Below are 27,979 nucleotides of genomic sequence, written 5' to 3'. Positions count from 1 at the left end.
AAATATGACCTCTATCCCAGGAACCTGCAGCATAGTTTTGCAGATAGTCACTGCTGGTTAAACACGAGTACAGCATATCATGAATTTCCACCAAGTTGTTTAGGATATGTGGTAACCGACAGACAGATTAATGGATGGATGTACTGATGGACAAACACACAGACAGTGTGTACCATAACATAGCCAAAACAATGAAAAAGTATGGAAATAATTTGATGAACAACAAGGAGGTAGAGTAAACCTCTTTAAGACCTCTTCTGTGCACTACTATTTTTTGTGACCAAAAGTGCTTACCTACAAAGGACAATATTATATAATATTATCCTTATTATTATATTGATAATATTATTGAAATATGGACATTCCCGACCAATTCACTACCAGGGGAGTCTTTAACAATCAGCTGGGGGTGTAGAGAATCCAGTGCTCCAGCTAGACTTTTTTCATGAATGTGATATGGAGGAACAGGTTGGAGGAAAAAGGGAGGGTGCCACTATGCATGTTTGTAGCTGGAGCACTGGAATGGATAAATGACCAAAACATATCAAAATAAGATTTTATAACTTGGAAATGAGGACAATGTTTATGTAAGAAAAAGATTATTTCAAAAATGGAAAAACTTCTATGGCAGTGAAATGGTCTTTTGTAAAAGCTATACAAGGTCAATGTGATGGGGTAACAGGAACATCGCTATTGTATCATGAATCAAATCCACAAATTTGTCAACAGCCAAACAGATCTATCTAGAGTATACAACACACAGAATTAACAATCGGATGCAAGTTATGCACATAATCAAAACTAATACACAAGGAGGAGTAAACAAAACTGTTCTAAAAACAAACATTGTAATAATAAATATTTCATGAACATTGAAAATAAAAATTCAAAATGCACATTTAAAACACTCCAAATTCATGTTTAAAATAAACTCAAAACACACAAGGGATATATGAAAAGTTCTGAATATTCTGCAATAACTTCTTCAGTGACACAAAAATATCATCAGAGAACAATTTCCTACTGTGCATACTGTAAAATACAGGCACTCTTAGGGTACTCTCCAACTATCTCCGTTAAAACTTCAAGAGAAAGTTTGCAGATACACTTCTGTTATATATCCTGGTTCTGAAATGGTTTCCTTGCTTTAAAGACAGTCCCAAATCTATAGTAGATGAACCATGTTCTGGATGATTGTTGCATGCAATTGGCAAGTGGGAAGAGGAAGTGTTTGCTGTTAACGGGATACCAGATAAAGATGGTCAGTAAACAATGAAGCTATTTCTATTATGCCAACAAAAAAAATAGGTGTTTCATGATTTTCATTACCAGCCCTAGTACTTTTTCCACCCAGGGTAAATTTTCGAAAAAAAATTTAATTAATATTCCTGAAATTGATTTGTGCATCTAATTGAGCCAGTTACTTAGAGATTATATATACTACTCATCATAATAAATGTGTTTAAAAAACAAAATTAAAAAACCTACCTACTTACCCCATTTTTAAAACCTGTGCAACAGGAAATACATTTTCTGTATGGCCTTTTTACAAGCATTAATTCATCAACTGTTGTATATAAACTGAAGAATATTCGGAAGGTGAATAAGGTTCGCACAAGACAAGTCCTGCATTTGATAATGGGTATCAAAAACCGATTCTGGATAAAACTGCCAAATTGCTATTTGCCATATATGAAAATAGTCAACAAAGACATCTGAATGAGATTGTCACAGGTAATGAAACATGGTATTGATTTATTTGAACCTGATGCCAGATGAAATAATAAAGATGACATTGGAGAAAACAAGCACAAACCACAAATTTCTCAATGTATTCACACTGTCAAGAGTTCTATATCCATTATTTTTCAATGCAAAGGACAGGTTGTCCAGGTAGATGTGAAAGATCATGCTAGTGTCACAGGGCATTTTATGCCTCCAAAACATTGTGGTACAATTACAAACCACTTGTCCATGCACTGGAACATAAGGTATACATCTTCTGCATGACAATACACTGACACATATATCTACCACGGTGACAGACCTCCTGAAGGAGTACAGTATCCACACTTTGCAACAACCTCCATACAGCCTTGATTTGGCTCCAGGTGATTTTTTGGCTGAATAAACATTATTAAAGATCTTCTGAAAGGCAGACAATTTGAAAGCTGCCATATGGTTGGAAGTGCAGTTTTCCAATGTATGAACAACATATTAAAAGGGAATATAAAATTGTGTTTGATAATTGGATAATCAGATTAAGAAAGTATGCCAAGGTACATGGGGATTACTTTCATAGGATGCAATGGGATATGGTTCACTAATAAAACACTTAACTGTACAGTGCAGTAATATTCAGAATGTTTCAAATACCTCTTACTTGTTAACAAAAATTCATAACATCTGAATTTACAGATGCACTATGTGAAAGTACTTTTACCTTATATATCAAACAAATCAATATTTGTATCAATTCAATTTCCATGGTTACATATACTGAAAATAATCAACTATTTACATATTAAAAAATAGCTGATAAAATCAACAATTAAAACTAGATTCCCTCAAAAAGTCTGATGATCTAGTGGCTGCAGGATTCCAAGATGAGACCATTTCTTATTTTTAACTGCTGAATATTGAAACAATCTCTGATATTTTTAAGAAACTCCAACATCCTAAATTTGGTAACAAACATATTTTCTTACATATCTGAGTTAACATGTTCACAAGATACATGTAGGTCCAAGACAAGATTCTTTGACATGGACATTTATCTTGAATTTGATACCATATCAGAAACTCTTGCAACCGATCTCAGACATGTCAAGATATACCCACGTGCTAAGTTTGATAAATATATAACCAGTATTTATTGGGCGGGGGCAGGGGGTATTTAAATAGCACCATTCAATGTATTCATCAGATATCTTCACAGACTGGGTCTGATAAAAATCCATTTATACTTGCTTCTGTTATCATGATCACAAGCCAGAACAGCTAAAAATCCAGTCATAACCTTTGACCTTAAGACGATCAAAGTGCTATCAATTTGTTCATTGGAATGCAAGCAATTCAAAATATGATAAAAAGTCAGTGACTATATTCATAAGCTCAAAAAAGTACAAAATGTAAGGCATGACTTTTGAATTTGACCCTAAGCTCAATTAGGTCCGGTTTTAAAAACTCATTTACAAATGTGTGGATATGTTGGTGGTCAGATCTGCATCATTTTCATTCAGTACCAATTAAATATTGCATAATTAAATACTGTTCATTGAAAACCCCATGCCAATGCGATGATTCATACAAGAGAATTAATTATAACAAGATTTTCAAGATGGCCACTTTGAAACAAAGCTCGAGCTCTGTAGGTCAGTTGGAACACCATTTACAATTAAAACCAGCTAAACACTACTCGAGTAGTGTTTTAGTGAAAAACCCATGTTGACAAGACCATACATTCAGCAGAAATTGCCATAAAAAGTGAAAACCCACATCAGCTGGAGAGGAATTAACAAGGTTTTCAATCATACTGGGTGTCTGAATTACACCATTTTCATTTAGGTCCAAATGGACCTTGGAAACAATGTGTGTAAAGTTTCATGGCAGTCCTCCAAGTCGTTTAGGAGGAGTAGCATTAAGAAACATGATGACAGATGGACAAACAGATTGATAATAAACATCAGGCCATCCCATAGGCTCTTCTGGCTAGGCAATGTACAAAATACATAAAATGTTGAGCAAAGTATGTTTTAAAGAATCTTAAACAGTTTCTTAAAGAATCAATTGTGGATACAATATTTAAATTTTCAGAGCTTCAGATTGTTTTTATGTGCCTGTGGACCAACTAAACCATCACTGTGAACAAATTATGGGCCAATTTTCAGAATCATGGGTTGGGTAGTAATACTCAGACTGTAAATCCCAAACATTTGCATGAAAAACCTGGCAAGAAAGGCTAACATGAAACCTTTATTATCAATGATATACATGTTACAGTATATATCCATTTAGTAAATATATGTATAAATACTTCACTCACATAAACATTTCACCCATTTATATTTTGTTTTGAATCAAAATGGTTATTGATTTATTTTCAATAAGACTAAATTAAATACATCAATTCTTGCATGACACTTGATTCCTGTAGTACTATTTGGGGACAGAAATTCTACAGTATCATCTGGCATTTTTCAATTTATGCTGTTTATGTTGACTGAATTATTATGCAGTAAACAGGCACCTGACTGATATTTGGTCATTTAGTCATAACATCCAAAAGTATGGTTCCCATTCTGTCTTAGATTGTTTTTTTTGTGACCATCACCACCATTTTAAAATTTTTGATACAGATTTTTTCCTCTTCTGAGATTAGTCATCAATCAATATTACTGAATGATTGTTGGGCAAATGCATCATATAAAGAAGAGCTCAAAAAAAAGGACATCTGAGTCTGATACATTTTTACTATGTCAGGCACAAACCAAACACATTGGTGACCAAGACTAAGAAAATCTGTAATGTCATTTCATCAGAACAAAATTTTAATATCTTTTAACTTAAAAGTATGTTGTCAAAAATAGATGAATTTTCGTAAGTGTTGGGTAATTATATTATACACTGATTGACTCTGTAATTTAATGAGTGGCTTATATGCTGCACTACAAGGACACTGACTATCAGCAGTGTAATCAATGATTAATCAACTCACCTCAATAGTCTCCAGCAGTACATGTAAATATTTATGCAAAAAATAAATTCAGACTAAAGTGATCTTAGCCACTTTTGTAACTAAATTTTTATAGCAATTATTGTGCTGACTTACTTTAAAGCCACATACCTACCCTACCTATCTACCCACCCACCTACCTACCTATTTACCCATCTACCTACCATGACAAGAAATAAAAGCAACAAAACAAAGAAAAACAATTATTTACTATGATGTCAAGGAAGAGGTAAGCGAGTTTATAAAACATAACACCTTGCCAAATTGCAAAAGCTTCATACAAGCCAGTAATTTCTAAAATGCAGGTCACAGTGACATTCTTTGTGATAAGTGGGTGGTATTAATAGAGATGCATACACTCATTTAGGTTGATAATACTACCATGAACAGAACTCAAGAAATAAACTTAAACCACAATACTGAACCAATGTCAGTAAAGTGTGAAAAATAGGTCACAGTGATCTACAGAGGGTGTCAATTAAGATGCAGTGATTCAAGGTATAACAGTATTTATACATTCTTCCATAAATCTCAGCTAAACACAAAATTTAACCAAGCATTTACATATACAAACATGTCACTCTCAACCTCCTCCCCCACCTACTTGGGGTAGGTGCTATGAAACCCACCCCAAACTGTTCCCAGAGCCTTGGAAGAAAGAATGTTTGTTATTCAATGGGGATATATATTTGTATATGCTTTATCTGTGTGAGCACTGATACCAATGCCGGGGAATGCCAAACATAAATCATAATGACATAAAACATAATGCATGAATGACACCAGTACACCAACAATATGAAGCTCTGAATTTTTCTCTATGAACTCATTAAAATATTTTAAAGATGAATTTGCAAAATCAGTATTTGAAACTGAATTTAGTCTGAATCTTAAACAAAGAATAAAACCTTAAATCAAAATAATAAAATAATTCATGGCTCAATAAACTCAATAAATCTGAGACTGGTAACATTTACCTTTGGCATTAAGAACCACTAGAAGGCTTGGAGAAACCTATCCATATTTATATCCTTCTGTAGATTAACAAACCAAGAAACTACAGTAACAACTTACATTCTATACATCGGCAGCCCATTCTGAGACATCTTGCATAGGCTTCTGTTGATGATTCACTGGAGATCTGGTCACCTGTCAGATAGCTATTCAAACAAGGGAGGTTATTCTTCAGTCAAAATGTTATTTGTAGTGTTTTGTGCAAACAAATTTAGACAAGTATGCAATCCTGCTAGCAAGCAAAACTACTTTTGACTCCACTAAAAGCACAAGATTCTTGTTTATGTCCTGAAATATATATTTTTAAAATTACTTTGCTACAGGTAAAATAGTCTTGCCATTAAGTTCATAATAGCCTAAAGTGGTCAATAGGACAAGGGTTATCAATATTTTTTTTAAAAAATGGAATCTATTATTTCATTTTTATCTTAATGGATGCATTTTTTTGAAGCAGAAAATTACTAACAACTAAAATGAAGTTTCCAGGACATATATTTGTTGAGACACACGCCGTCACCAAATTTGTCATGGCAATGACATTACCACTACCATTAATGGAGAAACTAAACTGAAAGATATTAATAGGGTAACTATTAAATATGAAATAAAGATTACACCTGATGGAGATGGAGGGGGTGAACAGGTTGTTATGGTAATTGAGATGCTTACAAAAGTTGTCATTTTTTAAGAGTTGAATAAAATTCAAGATCTTAATTGTATGCCATACATACATATTTATACACATAATGAAAACAGTATGCCACCAATGATAATGGCAACGAGATGAGACAGTGCCAGAAAAAAAGCCGGAAGTAAAATTGGATGATGCCTGCCCAGAAATATTCTAAAAATTGTTGAGTTTTTTTTACAGGAATCTTACTTCTGTGCAAGTGAAAAATTGGTTAATTTCCAGCTTTGCATGAAATACTGAGTTACTGGAGAAAAGTGAGAGCATTGTAACTTTGATCGGTAGTATGCAGTGATGATGCTGAACATGTACTATGTAAGAGCTAGTCAACAATGGGCACATCTTACATGGCCCACTCTCTACAATTTGTTCCACAGAGACTTAAGCAACAGAACTTCCACTGCAAAACCAAAGTATGAAAAGACGGGCACTCAGGGCCATAACTCCTCTTAATGATGATGTGGAACAGAGGAAATCCAAATCAAACAAGTCTTAATGATGATGTGGAACAGAGGAAATCCAAATCAAACAAGCTTTCATCAATATGAAGCTTCATAATAACCTTGACTGAAATACAATATTCCTGAGTAAAGTTATGCTGTGGAAAGCAAAGTTAGAAGAGAAGAACAGGTAATCAAGGGCCACAACTCTTCTAAATGATAATGTATAGATCTTAGCATTCCATTGTCAATATGTGCTGTGGAAAACAAAGTTAGAACGATAGGCAATCAGGAGCCACAACTCTTTTAAATGATAATGTACAAAACTTGACATTAAACTGCCAAATTTGGTTCAAATCAAACAAAGTCAAGTAAAGTTAAGATGTGATAACCAAGCCAGGAGGATGGGCAAGAATGGGTCATAACGTCTGTGAAAATCCTAAAATGCAATTTCATTCCCAATCTGAAGATGCATGCCAAATCTGGTAAAAATTTTGGTGAAGTTATCTTGCAGAAATCAATGTCATGAGAACATGCAATCAGGGGACCATAAATCTTCAGCAAAACTAAACAAACATAAGGCACATAACTCGGAGACCATGTTCATACTAACTTTCATCTTAATATTTTTAATGATTTTCAAGCTATGCTGGTTACAAGATGAAAAGGGTCAAAACTCTACCAAAAGGAGCTGATAAAACAAAACCAATAAAAGTTGCATCTAGGTCTCTATGTACACATAACAAATTTATATTAACATGTTGAATGGTTCCTGAGCTATGGTGGTTACAAGGATCTGATGTAATGCACTTGTTATTGAGGGGAACAGCTAAACAACTGCTGTCAAAGTTGTACCCAAAAAGATGAAACCTTTCAAAAGCAAATCTATGTGTAATAGGTGATTTGCATCCCAAATGGCATCCAATTATATGCATGCATTTCAGAATTATACTGATATGAAGTAAATTATCATGGGACATAACTCCATACAAAATGGAGTTTACAAGACAAAACCAAAAAAAGGCACATCTACGTCTTTGAGACAATGTACACAACAAAACCGTATCAGAATATGTGGAATGGCTCCTAAGCTATCTGGTTAGAACTATCTGCTGTTGTAAGAAAGTAATACTAATAGACAAAAGACAATAACTCCATCAAATTGAGACCTGAAAAGACGAAAATTTAAAAAAGTTTATCTCTATGTACTATGCAAATCACCTGCTAAATGGCATCCAATTATGTATTAAAGAAGTGTGAATTGATGGACAAACACACGGTTCCCATGCTTTTCTAAAGATAAATGTCCAGGTCACTTCCAGGGTTTATCAAGGATGAAATTAATTTTTCAAGGTTCACATATGACCACATGCATTTTCTAAATCTAAAGATGTTTCTCTTTCAAGACTCTCAAAAACATCTAAAGTCAGAAAAGATAATCAGGTACAAAACCACAAAATGTATCACATGAAACAAGTTTGATTATATTTCTATAAACTGGCATGTAAAGTCATTTCAATGTACGGAATAATAATTCTAACTTTATTTTGCTGACCTGCATTATGTTGCAAAGTGGGTAATGAACGTAAGTTACCATTGTTTCCTTTCAAACCTTTAATTCTAAAGAATTCTGTAGCAATATATATTTGCATTACAGAAAGTAAACATTTTCTATTACAGCATATAAAAAAACAATAAATGCAAATAATTAGAATCTTGTTTTATAATGAAAAGAGTTTAACCCTGAATTTATCTGTGCCAATAAAATCCCAAACAAGATTTTTCAAACAACCTAATCTCCTTAAGACGATCTGGTTAAAAATCCATCATTTAAAAATATTTTCAAAAGGGTTGATTTAAATTTTGACAAAAGACCTTCAAAATTATATAGTGTTGTATAAACAAGGACTGAATTTTTTGAAAAATCAACTTGTCTTCTTGTAATTCGTTAAACCAGTCCCCAAACCTGTATTCATATAGGGGCTTGTACCATTTTTTTAATACATAATACAAGAGACGACAATTTCTCATTTCCTTCTGGACTACACATTTGGCTTAAAACAAATAGCAGTCCGTTTTCTAATCTGGGTTTCCTCCGAATATTCCCACCACATTTTTCATATTTGGACATTTAGGTTGGGGTGTGGGGTCATTGCAATTGCATATCGAAATTTGGAATTTGCCGCCACCATGCTGTAGTGACATATGGTAGTTGCTTACCAGCGTGCCTAGAAAATTTAAACTTTTGTTATATCGACTTATATGTACATTAAATCGATAGGAAAATGATTTATTTTCTCAGAAATGGCAAGTATTATAATTGTTATGTCTTTAATCTGCTGACACACTAGACAAAACTACGGCATAGATGAAACCTGACCCGGTACTCATCAACTGCATTACTAGTCACATAACTTCACAAATCTCAAACGACGATATCAGAAGTCCAATGGTCACGTGATATCAACAACAAACTCCTTTTTAATGTTGTTGTACAGAAATTCAATTAAATCAAAGTCAGATACTTGTAAAAACCAGTAATCTGGCCAGTCTGATTTATCAAGCAGAGAGCACATGTCAACGTGTTAGTCAAATGATAAACACAACTCGAGAAGTTGTTCTCGGAATACATAAATATCGAAAATTTTGTGTTCTTTCAATTTTGTATTTTTAATACAGCCAGTACATGACTTTCATTTAATACTTTTTATATTTTTATATTTTTTATATTTTTTCCTCTAAAACATTTGAAAATGTGGGTTGTTAGATTTGTGTACTCATGCGACTAGCAATGCAAATCGCTAGTACCAGGTCACATTTCATCAACGCCATAGTTTTATCTTGTCTTTCTGCAGATTAAAGACAACGATTGTAACACTCACAATTTCTGAGAGAATAAGTAATTTTCATATCGATTTCATGCATGTATCACTCAATCTAACGTTTAAAGTTTGCAAGGCCACCTGGTAAGCACCTACGATTTGCCACCACCATGTTAGCCTCTTGTGATGCTAGACTGGTTTTCATGCCTTTCATGTAAGGAAAGATATGGATATCGAGCTGACCTTGAAAATAAAAGTTGACTAGATGAATCTAATCCACTGAACATTGGGATTGACTCAGATATATGTTTAATACAAGCACCCAAATGATCCATACTGTACACTCCGAATATTCTGGTTAGAACTTGATAAATTTAACTTGCAATCAGTTTAGTTACACTCAATTATGTGATTGTTTTGGGCATCAAGTGGTGGTGGAAAATTCCTGGGGTTTTCCCAACTTTCATAAAAATTTGTGAAATTCAAGGAATTTTCATGGTCAGGAAAAAAATTATCATTTCTCACACCTTTTTCCCGATAGGGTGGGAACCCTTCAAACAGATGAATAGACAGAAAAAGTGATTATCATAGGTTTCCCACATCTCAGTGGTGGGCCATGATACTATATATACTCGCCTATAAGTTGACCCCCTTTTCTGGGCAACAAAAATTCAATTTCCTTCGAACCTCCTACAAGTCAGGGTGTATTTTGCAATTCAGATCCATCTGAAAGGGTGCTTTTTTGACAGTGAATGACTGTTGCATTTTGGTTCTTGCATAGGGACTAAGACTGGGCTCTTAAGTAATCCTTTGATAATGCAGTCTGTGAAATCTTTTAAAAGCTGCAATTGAACACTGTTACGTGGCATTAAGAAAGTACCAAATTTGCAGATCAATCAAATATTTGTCTCATGGGAAAACAAAGAGAACTGCTCCCTTACAAAGTTATGGGATAAAGGCCAAGCATGCACAGGAAGTTGTAGAATTCTGCTTGTCACTGAACAAGTACGTGTCTTAAATTCACGGCTCAGTCAAAAGGACTGTCAACTTGAAAATAAAGAGAGTGCTGCCTTTACAAGCCATGAAACCCATTGGACCACGTGCACTGGCAGAAATCATCAAACTTACGGAAAAGGAAAATAAATCAAACTTTTACTGGATCAAACACAGTGCTAGTACAGCAACAAAAAAAAATGAACAAAAATATAGGCTGTTTGGACTTGCACAGAACTGGAAGCAATATACTTGCTAGTAAACACCAATGGTAAACAACACTGACAGACACTTCACTTTATGGTGGCTGGTATTAAATGTACTTGTAATATTTTCTAATTAATAAAATCCAAATAACTGTAGATAAGTATTGTTTAATGAACACTGTCATAAAACGGATAAACTATATACATATTCCTGAATGGGAAGAGCAACATAAAACACAAAAATATTTGAGTTGTCAGTTTCTTTTGTGTCCTCCAACACTACCTCAAGACATATCAATTTCTGGGGGTATGTCACACTTATAAGACGACCCATACTCTGCAGAAATCAAATTTTCAACTAAAAAAAACTTATAGGTGAGTATACATGATAAATAATAAAATAACTCTTTTATGAAAAAGACTGATTTAAAAATTTTCAGATGTATCGAATTACTAAAATTCAAATAATTACTATAATTAATATGTATTTGTCTTGACTTTTGTGCTTTTTTAAATTGAAATACAATCCTGTTCTAATGAGTACAATTCCTCCAGTACCATGGTATTTCTTTATATACAGTTTCCATTATAAAATGAGAGAAGTCTCTCACCAAACAGGTACAAAGAACCTTCTAACTCAGTACTTACGTGTTGTGTGATGATGATATCCAGTAATGAGACAGGGGATGAGTCATATCCTGACTGACTTTATCATATCTGCTGTCCCATACAGTGTTTCTCTTGGAGAACAAGTAATCAACAAACTGAGGGGAAAAAACAAACCAAGAAATTAAATTCCCCAATCATCAAATTTTTTCATACCATTTTTGACGTAATAACAATAATGTGCACATTAAAACTTATTAAATTCAATTTCAATTTCATTATAAACAAGTGCAAATCAATGATGTTCTAAATTAAGTCTCTATCAAGCATGTATCACATGTATGTAAATACTAGAAGAGTTAGCTCCCTCTGGCTGTGTTGAGAGCTCTCTACTTGGAGGTTCAATATGGCTGTGCCAAAGAAATACATGTAAGAGCCATTTGGGGGCACTCACCAGATAATACATACTTTTGAGAGAGTGACATATGTAAGGTGAAGTAGTTTGCATTTAAAACATGCACAATGGAGAGAATGTTGGCATACCTCTATGCTACATTAATGTAATGTGGATGATATTTCTTTTGGATATTGTACTTTTAGAAATTTTACATGATTGAAGCACACTGCTAACTAAAATGACTGCTCCCTTGTGTTAAAAAATCAGCCTGAATTAGTCTAAAGTACACTATACATAGCAGCTATTAAAATAGGGAAAATGAATTTTGCCAGACTAGAAAATACCAGCTTCTGAAAGTGCAATGAATGAATTACCAAATATATAAAATGTAAAAAAAGTTTTCGGCTCTTTCTTATACAATTTACCTCTGAAGTTCAGGAAGTGAAAATGACCAAGTAGAGCTAGCACTTTTTTGAAAGGTGCACATCTGAAGTAAGGCCAAGCTGTATACTCTATAACCCATATTACACCTATCAATCATACACCAAAATAAAGGGAATTAAAGGTTCTTTGCATTATACCTAAGATATACAAGGTCTTTTTTAAATAGCCAGTATAACCAGTGAGGAAAGCCGGGGAAATTCTTTTTCTTTAAAATCCTAACCCTATACAAAATGCGAAACTGTATAGCGCCACCTTTATGGGACAAATTTAAACCACAGCTTTTAGTGGTAACAAGACACCATATATGCATAGTGTTTTGTTCCATGAAAATCCTGTTCTTCTAGGCAGAATTAAGTAGTCACTTCTCTCCTCAGGCGGTGTTCTCAGCTCAAAACACATAAATTTACAGAAATCAAATTTTCACATAACCTTTAACAAAGAAAAACAAAAATGCATGTTTATGTTACATCCAAGATTGCATGTAGATATTAAGTCCAATACAGAAAATTGCAATTCTCCTCTCACATATGCTTTAAAATACAAGTGCCTCTGTCAGTAAAACTATCCATCGATTTGACTGTCAATTCTTAAAATGAGTTTTATTTATCAATTTCTATGAAGAAAAAACAAAACAAATGGATAGTGCCAACCAGCTTTATGTATCATCATCAGTCCCAAGCAATAGGTAAAGCCATGGATGAAATACATTCCTTGGGCAACAACCTCTGAATATGTAAATTTATAAAAACTGCATAATGGTTTAGTTCACTGCAAACTGAAATGTTACTAACATAAAAATGTATTATCAAAATTGAAATATTGCATTAACTGCATCAAAATCTAATCAGAACATAAACAAACATACATACTAAATTTCATTTAAAGTGCAAACATACTGACAAACTCAGCCAATCAGATGCAAAATGTTGTTGTTGTTGTTGTTATTGTAGGGTTTAACGCCATTTTTCAGCACACGATAGGCTATACATGGCGGCCAGTATTATAGGTGGAGGAAGAACCCGGGAAAGCCCTGGAAAGAACCACCGACCCTCAAGAAGCTACTGGCAAGCTGTCTCACATACCCACATTGGCCGAATCTGAGACTCGAACCCACGCAGGTGAGATGGCAGTGATCCATAACCAAGAGCGCTTAAGACCACTCGGCCACTCAGGGCCCCGATGCAAAATGTATGGTTCTTGTTCACATTTACAAAAATAGGATACAAACTGGATCAAAAGGACAGTCTCAAGTGTAGTTAAATGCTCAGCCATCACGTGCAATTTAACTTCATTAATGTATGTGAATTCCATACATTATCAAACTCATGCAATATCTTGACCATATAAGCCTACATGGAAAGATTTATCAAAATAAGATAAAAACTATGGCTTCGTGAGTGGTGACAAGCTTGACCAATCAGATGCAAGATCATCTCATTAATATGCATAGGTCTCACTCATTGCTTAATTTGTCCAAAAGCTTGATGATATAAGCATATATTCCAATTCTGGATTAAAGTATGGCTGATGATACAAACCAATATTCAAAACATAAATGAAATCGAATCAGACAAAATATCGACTCCAAACTCTAACAAGATCATCTACATATGAATACAAATAAGCAAGTCTAATTTCATTTTGTCTGCTTTCAGTGGTTTTGTGCAACCTTGCAAAAAGGTCATACAGAAGGGCAGGCATGACTAAGCCAAAATGCCCCCAGTAGGTACATAATACAAATTGATGATTCACTTTTTTAAGTGTTCTGGTCTTTACATGTAAAGGGATCAAACAATAATGGAATGACACATGTTAATGTTAACATGCTTATAATTAACTGAAAAACCATAAACATATGTAAAGGACCAAAAGCCAAATGAGAAAGCAGTATCATGCATTATTGGTTTCTATATCTTTCAATATTGGCAGCCATATTGGATGGCAGATAAGTATTATTTTTGCATACTTTAAATGCCTGATACCAGGATGCTTTGTGAAATATGGTCAACCTTTGTTAAACAGTTTTTTGGAATAAGTCATTTATAGTTCTTTTCATTATTAAGTACAATGATGATACTAAATAATGGATAAGCACTATTTGTGCAAAACTTAAAGGCTTTAATGCCATAAGTTAATGTTTCAAATCTGACTGAATTCCGTTAAGCAGTTTTTTGGAGAAGTTTGTACATCCATTGTACAAACCTGCAATGCTTTCTTGCAGGATAGTTTGGTTAAATAATGCTCAGCAGTTTCTGAAAAAGAAGTTCAAAGGTTTTGATATTTTTAGCTACAGTAGCCATATCTGACAACAAATTGGCATCACTGGTAAAAACTTAAAAGGCTTTCATGCCTGAATGCTTTCTGGCACTTTATTTGATCAAATTTGTTTATGGGGTTCATGAGACAATGTTTCAAGGTGTTTCTGTTCATTTGTAATGGTGACCATATTTGATGGCAGATTTACATTATTTGTACAAATTAAAAGACATTTAATGCCTGGATGCTTTGTTAATTTGATGAAATTATATTTAGTGACTTTTAAAAATAAGTCCTTTGAAGTTTTTTTGTTGTCTTTTTTAGTAATGGTGGCCATTTCTGATGGCAGAGAGGCACACTTGGTACATAAATGAATTCATGCTTGATTATTTTTTAGTTTAAATTCTGCTCAGCAGTTTTGAGAAATCACTCAAAAGTTGTCTAATATTAGGAATTGTGGCACATCAGACAACATATGTAACAATTTTAATGGCATTTATGGGAGGATACATTCTGTCAAATCTATTCAAATTCTTTCTGTCAAGTCTGTTCAAATTCTTTCTGTCAAATCTGTTCAAATTCTTTCTGTTAAATCTGTTCAAATTATGTTCAACAGTTACTGCGTGGAAGTCTTTAAAAAAATTCTAAGTAAGGGTCACAATATCTGATGGTGGATCAGCATTATTCACAAAAATTTTAAAGGACTATATGCCATGATGTTCTTTCATGAAATTGTGTCAAATTCTATTAAACAGTTTTGAGAAGTCATATAAAAAAACTGGGGGGGGGGGTAATTAGTACAAGCAGTCATCAAATGGTTTTTATGCTAGAATGTCTTCTGTTAAATTTGGTCAAATTCTATCCAATGGTATCTGAAAGGTCATTAAAAGGTTTTCCTGCTTTTTAGTAACTGGGGAAATATTTCATGGTAGATCAGCACCATTTGTACAAATCTGAAAGGTCTCCAGGCCAAAATGCTTTCTGTGGAATCTGATCAAATTCTTTCCATTGGTTTTCTAGAAGTGGTTCAAAGGTGTTTCTATTTTCAGTTATGGTTAATGTGTAATATTTTATGGCTGATTGGCACTATTTGTTCAAAATTGAAAGGTCTTCATGACAGGACGTTTTCAGTCCAATTTAGTAAAATTCTGTCAAGCAATTTTTGAGATGTCCTTTTAAGTTGTTTCTATTTTTAGTAATGGCAGCCATATTAGAAGGCTAATTGGCATCATTGATACACAAATGAATGGTCTTTATGCCAGTATGCCTCTGCCAAGTTTTGGTTGGAACTTTTCCAGTGGTTTTCTTTAGAAGCTGGAAATAGTAACAGTTGATGCAAGACAGATTCCACATGATGAATGATCCATTGTGACACAGGGACATAAATGTAGTAAAAATTATCCATGCATAAAAACTATCCCATATAAAGATTAACCATTGTAAATATGTGGGTGACTGGTTCTTAAAATCTAGTATCAATTATTACAGAATTCAACAGTTTAACTTGAGGTTCTGAATAGGACATCCTTGTCATACCTCCATTTCTGTGAAAAATAGCTGCACTTCCCTGCTTGTGTCATCCAAGAATTCCTTCATTTCCTTCCTGACTTCAGTCACATCTCTGTACCGGGTTTCCTATAAAATGATAGTAAGGCATATTTTTCATTATGATGACATGTTGTGGAAGCTGGACATTACTTCCGAATTTGCTACTAGTCCAGAAGCCAAATATCAGCAACTGCAAAAATGAATCAGAAACATTTTAAAGGATTGTGCTGATTGTTTCAAAAGTTTCTGCCAAAGATTCAGCAGGTTCTCTTTTAAATGCTGGCTGGACACTTTTATCATGTCACTAATTGGACTTATATAACATGTCACTGGCTAAATAGTTTTATCATGTCACTGGCTAGACAGTTTTATGTCACTAATTGGACAGATTTAACATGTCACTAGCTAAATAGTTTTATCATGACACTGGCTAGACAGTTTTATCATGTCACTAATTGGACAGATTTGACATGTCACTGGCTAAATAGTTTCATGTCACTGGCTAGACAGTTTTATCATGTCACTTTCTTACTCTAAGGATCTGGTTCAAGTAAATTTCTCTAAATTTCTCATACTGAAAGTTTCAGTTATCTTTAAATTCTGAAAATATTTTGACTTTTTAAAGAGTGAACAAGAACCCAAACAGCGGTCACCTTAATGTTTAAAATAATACTACCAACTGTATGAGCACAAATCAAAGACCTGGCAAGTTCAATACTTACACCGTGTTTTCAACCAAGTGAATAACATCAGTCAAAGCCGACACAGCCAACAACACTAAAACAATACTTCCATCTCTGAGCAAAACTAAAAAACCTGTCAAGATTAGTCACTTTCACCATGTTTTTGTTTGAGTGCTCATCAGAGGAAGCTGACACAGCCAATAACACTAGGCCAATCGGTTATTAAAGTACATATGAATGATCTCTTACTTAAACCACTGTCGATCAAGATGCACCATCAGTACTTTCCAATGACCATGGCGTTAACACAGTGGCTTAAGAATGGTAAAATTTAACTTTGAACCCCCCTCAGTTCCTAAACTTGCTAACCCATCAGAAACAGCGGACATGGCGCAGGTGCTTGCTTATCAGGCAGCTAATGACACAGTATAACCCCTGCTTCAGTCACTGTCCCGGAAAAGAAAGTGAGATGAGTATAAGTTATAAAGGAAGAAATCCAGGCAAAGATAGCCAGATACTCCATCAATAATGGTGTTGCCAAGGCAGCCTGCAAATTCAGTAGTGATCTGAGTTGTACGATCACTGTACACATTATGCGGGATCAATACAAAAAGTTAAAAAAGCAGCATGGACAAAAACTTTCTAATTTACCCAAATCACCCCGGGCAATCCTTTGATGCTAGGAAGCATGCTTGATGCGAAGATACAAGATTGGATCAAGAAAGTTGAATTAATGGAGGAGTGATTCATATTATGACTGTAATGGCTGGGACAAAGGCTGTGATCACTAAGCATTCTCACAGCCAGCTGGCATGTTACAGTGGACTCATCAGCATTATGAAGCATTGGGCAAGGTCACTACTTCGGCGTATGGGATTTCATAAGCGGAAAGGAATGAAAAGCATAAAACAGCTGCCCATAATTTTGAAGACATTAAGAAAACGTTCTTGGAGAAAGTTAACACTCGGGTGAAACAGCACAATATTCCAGACTGTCTTATAATAAATTTGGATCGGACCTGGTGCCAACTGGTGCCAGGTGGCAACTGGATGATGGAAGCCTGTGGATCTAAGCAAGTGTCAGTTTCCACACCTGATAACAAGAGGCAGATAACAATTTTACTCATAATAGCAAAATCCGGAACTCTCCTGCCCCCACAAGTCATTTACAGAGGGTAAACTGACAGATGCCTGCCTAAGGGTGTAGCTTTCCCTGACCACTGGGATGTGACTTGAACAGACTCACACTGGAGTAATGAAGACTCTATGATACATTATGTGGCAACAATGAAAACCATGAAAATTGGTCCCCCACAAAAATTTATGATACTACAGCACCTTAAAAAGAATCAGTTCTAGAAAAAACTTTTACACCTGTAGTAGTAATAATACTGACCTTTTGCTCATGCACGAGAAAATGCTGAAATTTTTCAACAGAGATATTCCTGGAAAATAAGACAAGAAAAAAATTATTTGTTAACATTAACGCAACACATAATGATATAGAAAACATCAAATCTCTAGGCTGGCTTCCAAAGCAGACCCTGCTCCCCTTCAAGGACCCTGATTCCCCCCAACCTTGACCTTTACTTTTGATACACCGATCATTTTGAAATGACTGATATCCAGTACAGAGCCTTTATACACAATCCAATAATAATCCATTCACAGATAAATCAATGTATATTTTTTTTAAAAAAGAAACAAAAAGCAAATAATCACTTGTAAGTTCAGTCCAACTGCAAACTGAACTAACCCAGAACTGCCATTGCACAATGCACTGGCAGATCTGGATCTGTACAGTTTGTTAGAACTAATTATGTAGAACAAATGTAGACCCTGATCTACTGGTGCCTTATACAATGGCAAATTAGAGTCTATGTTGTTTGTAGTTGGACCTGGCATACAACTGAGTATATACTGTATTAACTTTTGGTGACTAAATACCGGTGGAATGGTCCTGAACTCAATTTAAGCACATCTATACATACGGCTATATGACTCTGCAGCCACATAAACTGATTTAATGTAAAACTAGAACCAAGTTAATCAGCTGTGAATCTTTGATTTGTACACGCCAAGATGCATTCTCACAAAAAGCTCTATGATGCAATATAAAAAAAGCCTGAGAAACCAACCAAAATATAAAATGTGAATTAAGTCATAGTGACCTAATTTTAATGTAATAGCTAGGAATATTCCTGAAACATGAACTGAAATTACACCAAAAATATCTATTTCTGTACCACAATATATGTTTATCCATGTATACCATATATACTCGCTTATAAGAAAATTCCAACTGCAAACTGCACAGATCCAGATCTAACATTGCATAATGCACCAGCATATCTGTATCTGTGCAGTTTGTTACAAGTAATCAGAAAACAAACAGCACAGACCCTGATTTATAAGTGAGTATATATGGTACGTCTTTCCCTCTAATTGTATGTATACAAGAACACCTGCTTACCTTTCTCTAAGACCGCTATGGTGGCCTAGTGGTTAGAGCATTCGCCTCAGATGTGGGAGGTCGTGGGTTCGATCCCCAGCCGAGTCATACCAAAGACTTATAAAAATGGTACTAACAGCTGCCTCGCTTGGCACTCAGCATTAAGAGGTTAGTGTTAGGACCGGTCAGCCTGGTGTCAGGATAATGTGACTGGGTGGGATATCGTGCTACATGTCTGCAGCATGACGCCCCAATGCTAGACATCACTATAAACTGCCACACTGCAGACATCATAGCAAAATAACAGAAATTGTTAAAGCTACGTTAAAAATCCAAATCACACACACACACTTACCTTTCTCTATCACTCTGAACAGTTACAAAGTCTGAGAGTATCTGGAAAAGAATAAAATCTTTATATTATTTCTATAGAAAAAAGTTTTAAACAAAATATGACAATACTAGTAATATATTTTCCCATCTTCTGGGGTACAGAGTGATCTATTAAAATTCATTTCTAGAAAATAAAAATGAATTTTTAAATAAAAATTTTTTTTACCTAATTGTTTTTAAAAGAAATATATAGAACTTCTATCTCAAGAGTTATGTTTCAAAAATGTTGTTAACAAAATTCATCTTTCTGTGCCAGTGCCATCAAATCTCTTGAATGAAACATACCAAATTACTCTTTAAAAATTACTATGGAGCAAACATTAAATATTCAAGAAAAGGGATATGAAGAATGCAGATTTGCTTATTATTTTATGACGCCCTAACTTTGCACTAGCACAGAGAAGATATGTGTGTGAACTTCAGCATGTATTAACATTGTACTATATCTATGTGTAAACTCAGGCATGTATTAACATTGTACTTCTATGTGTAAACTAAGGCATGTAGTAACATTGTACTATATCTATGTGTAAACTTCAGGCATGTATCAACATTGCACTATATCTATGTGTAAACTTGGGCATGTATTAACATTGTACTATATCTAAGTGTAAACTTCAGGCATGTAGTAACATTGTACTATATCTGTATGTAAACTTCAGGCATGTATTAACATTGTACTATATCTATGTTTAACCTTCAGGCACGTATTAGCATTGTACTACAGTCAAACCCGGTTATCTCGATTACGTCAGGGATGTCGAAAAATTGGCGACATTACCAAGTCCCAAGATATCTGGGTTTAGTCGACAAATGTACTGCAGAACAATGATTATGCATTTGAAGCACCGAAAATGAGGAGTTTTGTTTCTATACAAATGGAACTTTTAATGCACAATATAGATAATAATTCAGTCATGCCAGGTTGCTGAAAAAATATGAGGTCTTTTAAATGACATTAAGTAACAAGTCACACATTTTTACAACACCTTAGTTACTAAAACAAGGTCAGTGGTATAAAGTTGTTTTTATTTCCTGTGATAGCCTCATCACTTTGGTAGCCTCAACAATGCAATGGTTTTCTCATGCTGAGGCCATTTTAAGTACATGTACTTGAAGGACTGTACTTTTTTTTTATAAAGTTTTTTCTTTTGTTAGTGTTGACTTTAACTAGTAGTAAAATGTAACTGACCAAAATTGTGCCCGAAAATCGATCACAGAGGTTCAGTATGCAGGTTTTCAAAGATAAAATTTGCCTCTGTACCCCAAACAAAATATGAGTCTGTCGGTATCATGTACTGACAAACTGTAAAATGTGTTAACGTCTTTAAAGTTAACTGTCTCAACATCAAATTCTGTAAGAATCAGATTTATTCTATTCATACAGTTAAAGTCCCATATCCCTCTCGACTTTGATCAGTGACCGTCAGCAACAACACAGCGCCAGAAGGAGAGTCGGCATATCACTTTGATGGATTGCAAGCCTTTGATATTCGATTTTAGATAAAACAATACAAATGAAAGAAATCCTCTTTCTGTTTCATAGTACTCTTTTTACTTTCTGCTTCATTCCGTTTGCATTGAAGAATCTGTAATCATGGCACAGCGATAGATATCTTCATTTTAAAAAATACTGGGCATTATGAAATTTTTAAAATACTATTTGTGCTTTTATTTACTGCTTGTTCAAAGCAAATTCATAAACAAGTCTTTGTTTTTGGGGGGTGCCAGTATGGTTTGGAATTTTGCTGGTTTCTATTTACAGAAGATTGTAAGTCACGTGATCTAGCCATGCTGAATTTGAACACTTACACTCACTCCATTCATTGAAACATTTAACTATTTAAAAGTGAACTCTGAACCAAATTTGTTAATTGTGTATGAATTAAGTTGGTGACTGACCCTGATGATATTGGAATGCGATTACAGTATTGTTTGTTCCACAAAGCATCGTGAATTTTATCCTATCTCTAATTCTGTCAGTTTTCAGGGTAGCATCATTAAGTGTAGTAGAAGTACCTAATTTGTTTTAAATATAAAGTGTAAAATGTATTAGATATTTTTATTTACATTTAATGATGCTGACCTGATAATTTTCTGAGTTACTCATAAGATAAAATGAGATGCTGTGTGGAAGGAACTATATTGCCACGGTGTTGACATCTGACGCTGTCCATTATAAATGCAGCTCCCGTAAAGGTCAGAAACTGCTTCATTCTATTTCCTTACCCTTAAGTATTGTTTACAACATAATTTTCTCCATTCTATGCAAGTGAAAAACCATGCATTGATGAAATCGGTTGATTTGCATTTGTAGTGGTAAAATTTGGTCCTGGGGATGTGTCAGATCTGAACAGTTATCATGTGCCAGAAGTAATCCCAGGCCTGGATACACAAGTCAAGTGATACGCCCCAACTGTTTAAGGAGGCAAGCAACCACTAAAGAATTGTCTCACATTATGAGAATTACTTTCCCACACCGATTCTCCTGCCACAAATGAGAACATTTTCTACCACCCTAAATGACTACTGTATTTTCCAGAATATACATCAATAAATGTCAGTAAACTGTTATAAACTATTACGACTATTATTATAATTTTTATAATTACTTTGCATGCATTTGTATATGCTTGTATTTTCTGATTTCTCAAACATGAAAAAATTAAAGAATTTACAATTCTTGAGTCACACAGCAAAATTATAGTCAATACCATAGTGAACTGTACTTGCACAAAGAATATGGTTTCTTCCTACGAAAAAAAATGAAAAGATTTTGTTTTATTAGTTTTTTTACTATACTTTCTTAGCCGCAGGTCCATTGATATCTGATTTACAAGCATTTTAATTAACCCATATATACTGATATTAATGATCCAAAGCAAAGATGTAATCCATATTAACAACGTGAATGTTCTATGAATATTTAGAAAACACTGCAGTTTTATCCACTTAATTACCAGTTTTACAACCTCAAGTGGACTGAGAACCACAAGAAACTAAGCCTATTTCTCTTCTCATAAGTGTAAATTTGCTACTGTATTACCAGATATTAAAGAAATTTTCTTTAAAAAGTTTTCTTTTTATTAGACTTATCTATTTTTTGCTGTGTCTTGCTGTGTCTATCATTAATTTTCTTTACATTTCTCATACCCCTATTGGTAACATCATTAATCTGATTTCATCTATGGAACCTTTTCTCAAACAGATGGGAAGCAGAATGACCCCACCAAAGCTCCTGGCATATTCAATTAGCATATAAATAACACTGCATGGTTCTTGTGAAAATGGGTATCATAATTACAACAAAAATGAACTGTTTATTCAGGTGTCAATTGTAGTGCCCTTGTACATAAAGAAGATCACAATCATCAGGTGACTGAACAATACATGACACAACTGCCCTGAAATACCACCCACCTCCAAAATGAAAGGTGGGGAACCATTTTAGTGTTGGTGACTGCAGTTGCCCAATTAATCTGGAATAGCAAAGTGATAACTTGAATATTCATGAAATCAGAAGCTGCAAATGAAAAATATGTGTTGTCCTGACTGCGTCTTATATTCTACATATATTATATATGGATTAAGGATGAAAAGTGCAAAAAATTATCGAATCTGACTTGTATTCCACATCAACCTAGTGTCCAGAAAATACAGTATATATAAATTTAAAATTATCAAATCTGACTTGTATTCCACATCAACCTATTGTCTTTTCAATGCATCAGTTCTTACTGAAGATTTATAAAAACCTTGACCACTCAATGGTACAGCCATGTATATTTTGCAAACTGAATAATGATATACTGTATCTACATATGTAGAAATAATGTCTAATAACACCCATTTTCATGAAGGACCCCAAAAACAGTTACATCCATGCCATTACCGCACAGTCACATCTTAAAATATTATTGTTGAGGTACGTCAATCAAATGTGCAATAATGTTAGTTACATGAAGTGATTTCTCAGCGACATCAATTCTGACAAACAGTTGAAAATGTTATGGAATGTTGTTGTTGTTGAAGGCTTTAACACCATTTTTCAGCACACGATAGGCTATACATGGTGGCCAGTAATAATGGTGGAGGAAGAACCCAGGAAAACCCAGGAAAGTACCACCGACCCACAAGAAGCTACTGGCAAGTTTTCTCACATAAACACATTGGCCGAATCCGAGACTCAAACCCAAGCAGACAGAGGTGAGATGACAGTGATCCATAACGGAAAGCGCTTTAGACCACTTGGGGCCCCTGTTATGGAACGACTTGTATATGTTTGTAAGAGAATCTCCCGCTGTGATAGAATCTTAATTTGTTGACAATGATGCAGTCTGCTTCCAGAATAGAGATATTTACATAGAGGAAATACTCTTCAGTCTTAAAATTAATGAAAACAAAATAAAATCTGTTCATAAGACCTAAATAAATGACTTTAATCAAAAGTCAATATGGCCAACAATCAAGCCATATAATATGCAATCAACTGTATATACTCACCTGTAAGTAGACTCTAACTGCAAATTGCACAATGCATGGATATATCTAGGTCGATAAAGTTTGTCAGAAGTTATCAGTACAACAAACAAAATAGCCACATAGAACATAGCTACATTATGTGACAGCAGATCTGGGTCTCTGTTGTATACAGATGGACTCAACTTATACACAAGTTGTTGTTGTTGTTGTGGGGTTTAACGCCATTTTTCAGCACACGATAGGCTATATATGGCGGCCAGTATTAATGGTGGAGGAAGAACCCGGGAAAACCCCAGAAAGAACCACCGACCCACGAGAAGCTACTGGCATGCTTTCTCACATACCTACATTGGCTGAATCTGAGACTCGAACCGGCGCAGACAGAGGTGAGATGGCAGTGATCCGTAACGGAGAACGCTTTAGACCACTCGGCCACTCGGGGCCCCTATACACAAGTAGATACAGTAAAGCATCTGTCCAATATAAAGTGGAAATCCACCCTGGACTTTGTTTCTGGCTTATTACAAGTATATAACTGCAAACCTACCCTTGAATCATGAACTAATTTATGAAAGAGAACTGCAAATTCTTGAAAACAGATTTCTCCCCGTTTTGTTGTGTCCACCTCCTGAAATAAGAAAACAATCATGTACAAGTCATTCACAACATCTCAAAGCACAAACATACCTGAGGAAAAATGAAACAGATCAATCTGATATTAAATCCAATTACCCTTAATCTCATCAAGTCAAATTACCCTCAATTTCATAAAATCCAATTACCATTAATCTCATAAAATCCAATTACCCGTATTCTCATAAAATCCAATTACCTATAATCTCATAAAATGCAATTACGCTTAATCTCATAAAATCAAATCACTCTTAATCTCATAAAAATTCATTTAAACTTAATCTTACATCAAATCCAATTATCCTTAAAGTGCTAAATAGTTTTGTAGCATAATAATCCTCAGTGCTGAATTGTTTGAAAAAAGCAAGGATCACACTAGGCTTTGCCAATGTTGCAAATTGCAATTGTTATCCTTATTGGCAACAAAACATACCATATGGTGATCATTTTGGCTGTTAAAAATTGTATATACAATCTTGGGTTTGAGTTGAGAAATTCAAAGGCACCATGTCATGAAGCCGCAAACTTGGATACAAAATTGCACTGGAATCCATTGTTACATAAATCCTTTGTTCATATTGACAAAGCACACTAACACGGCATTATTATATTTATCCACCTAAGCTGATGTCTGACCTTAGGACTCTGTGCTATAATAAAACCCAAATAGTCATGCTACCTGACTAGCTACAATTGACCACCTCTGAAATCAGGAATGGGAATGACTACAATCTACTAGACGATGACATTCGAAGTATTAATCACTCTGTATATATACTAAGCAAATGAAACAAAAATCTGTCTGTCAATGTTTTACAATTACTTGATTTGCTGCAGCAATAACAAATGGGCATTTGTTTGGTCCTTTAAGTAGCATCTTTAGTGGTGCCTTCAATTCCCTATGAATAGCCTGATCCCCTTGGTACCTTGTCATCATGGTAAGTTGACTCAGGCTGACCAAAATCTAGGCCAATTTAAGTACATGTACATGTATCATATAAACAACTACGCAGCCATGTGCTACTAGGATAATAAATATCAGTGAATTGTTTCAGGAAACGCATTTCTTGACAATGGGATATCAATCAAATGAAGACAAATGTTTTTTTTATATATATACATTTTAGTTGTGTTTTCGAATGGGATTTGAATGATACATGAATTTTCAAACATATGATCAAATACTCGAATTCATGGATTTTTCATATGCATGTATTTTAAACAAGTTGTGGAGTGTACTACACAAATGTAAGTTGTCAATGTACAAGTGTATTTCAGACTAGTTGTCTTCATTTAATCAAAATTTCCATTTTTTTTACTCTGCGTATATCCTAGTCACTGATGACAGGTCATCTCTTAAATATTTCACTTGCATGCAAAATTTCAATTTATTTTCAACCTCACCCCTCTTATCTAAACATCTGCTTATTTTGACAATATTACCTTGGTCCTGGGGATGTTGAGAAAAACGGATAGTACTGTATTATGAAAATGGTGACATTTTTTTGAAAATTGGTGGCAAAATATTGAGCTTGGTGATTTTTTTGGTGACAACTTTTTTTAAGCCAGTGCCATCGATCAAAAAGAAATGAAAATTGCACTGTGCTTTTAAATTGCCTGTATTTTAATTACTGTACATAACATATACAAACCATATATGAAAAATAATTACTTAAGTCTGAACTTTATTAAAACCAACAAGTCACATATGTAACTCCATCATATATATATATATATATATATATATATATATATAGGTACAAATACAGGTAAAATTAAAAATTACCTTTGTTTTCTAGTTATATTTTTGTTTCTTTTGAATGTAAAAGTTCAAATATGTCTAAAAATAAAACTATTATTTAGCAGTTCAACTATATATATGTTACCACATTATATCCAAGTTGTGAAAATCACTGGCGTACAATAGGTACCAGTTAATAAGCATCCAGTAAAAAACAAGAACACCACAAGAAAGTTTACAACCCATAAAGTCTGTAATAAAAGTTCACAAAGCTTTGTAGCTTTTCTTGTTAGAATTTATTCTATTATATGCCTGTCATCTAATGCCCACATATAAGCTTACAAAGACATCAAGTTCATTACCTGTGTAGGTTTTATTTGCATAGAATATGAAAAAATTTTCCGTGCTGAAGTAAAGGGTTCATATTACATATTCAGATGACTAATAAAAACTGAAATAAGGTTTATGCACCAAATCCATGGTAATAACCAATACAGAAAGAGTTTGGATTCACCTAGTGTGACTCTGGCTTCCATTTTCTCCTGCACCTGTTGTCAATAAATTCTACCCCATTTATTCTCTGAATTGCATAAAGATTTGTTCGATTTATGATCAATGCAAGAAATCCTCAAAAAAAGCCAAAAATGTTCAAAGGCTTGGTATTCCGCACATCTACATTTCATTTCAAAATAGCACTGAATGGATGAGTTGACCAGCATGCCATCTGTTCTTGTCCATCCAGCATGTACATCAGACTTGTATTCAACATCATTTTGGGTCTGAAAAACACTAACTGGTATTTCCACTAAAACTTTCCCTGATCCAATAATCTTCAAAACTCAAAATCATTATCGGCACTGCTATTATAGGCCATTATTTGCTGAATGAAATTGTCAAGTGATGATGGACCATGCTGGGAGTCAGCCAATTTGGGTTTTCTAAGTAGTGCATACACAAATTTGTAAAACTTCTGTGACAAAAGCAAAGTTAAAACTATAATGGAATGCATGTTCCAGGGTTCACATCCAATTAAATTTAGTTTAACAACCATTCATGTTAGCCTTAAGTACCCAGATGTGTAGACATTTGCCAACCTAAAAAAAAACATCTCAAGACAAGAGCTGAGACCTTTACTGGTAGTTGACCTAATGATGCAACAAGCACTTTAGGGGTTCACTGTTGTTTAGTGATACTTGTATCAAACATTAAATGGTTATTTTGTGTGTGTGTGTGTGTGTGTGTGTTTGTGTGTGTGCATGTGTGTGTGTGTGTGCATGTGACTCATACATGTACTGATACCATTTTTTAAAATACCAATTTACAGTCTAGTTGAATGGTTTCCTGTTTTAAACATTCTTTTGTTCACACTATGAAACTATATTCTATGAACTAGTCAATTATATTAGTGCTTAAGCAGTTTTATCCTGCCTGTATCCACAAATAAATA

At 34.3% G+C, this 27,979-nt stretch overlaps 1 protein-coding gene across 5 annotated transcripts in view; it reads right to left on the bottom strand.

Moving 5' to 3' along the window:
- Nucleotides 1-27,979, bottom strand: part of LOC149780075 (1-phosphatidylinositol 4,5-bisphosphate phosphodiesterase gamma-1-like) — a 209,858-nt gene that overhangs the window by 141,455 nt on the left and 40,424 nt on the right. For all 5 annotated transcript variants that reach the window (XM_089936833.1, XM_089936830.1, XM_089936832.1 and 2 more), the window contains exons 6-11: nt 24,706-24,786; nt 19,639-19,679; nt 18,228-18,276; nt 16,138-16,236; nt 11,547-11,662; nt 5,810-5,895 (exon numbers count right to left, since the gene is read on the bottom strand). In XM_089936833.1, coding sequence (XP_089792959.1) covers nt 5,810-5,895; nt 11,547-11,662; nt 16,138-16,236; nt 18,228-18,276; nt 19,639-19,679; nt 24,706-24,786 — 472 coding nt within the window. The remainder of the gene's footprint in view (nt 1-5,809; nt 5,896-11,546; nt 11,663-16,137; nt 16,237-18,227; nt 18,277-19,638; nt 19,680-24,705; nt 24,787-27,979) is intronic.

Source organism: Sinohyriopsis cumingii, chromosome 16 (genome assembly GCF_028554795.1).
Source record: "Sinohyriopsis cumingii isolate HCF-2022 chromosome 16, ASM2855479v2, whole genome shotgun sequence".
NCBI classification, from domain to species: domain Eukaryota; kingdom Metazoa; phylum Mollusca; class Bivalvia; order Unionida; family Unionidae; genus Sinohyriopsis; species Sinohyriopsis cumingii.
Note: the sequence above shows the minus strand (reverse complement) of the source record. Positions and strands in the feature narration are given on the sequence as shown.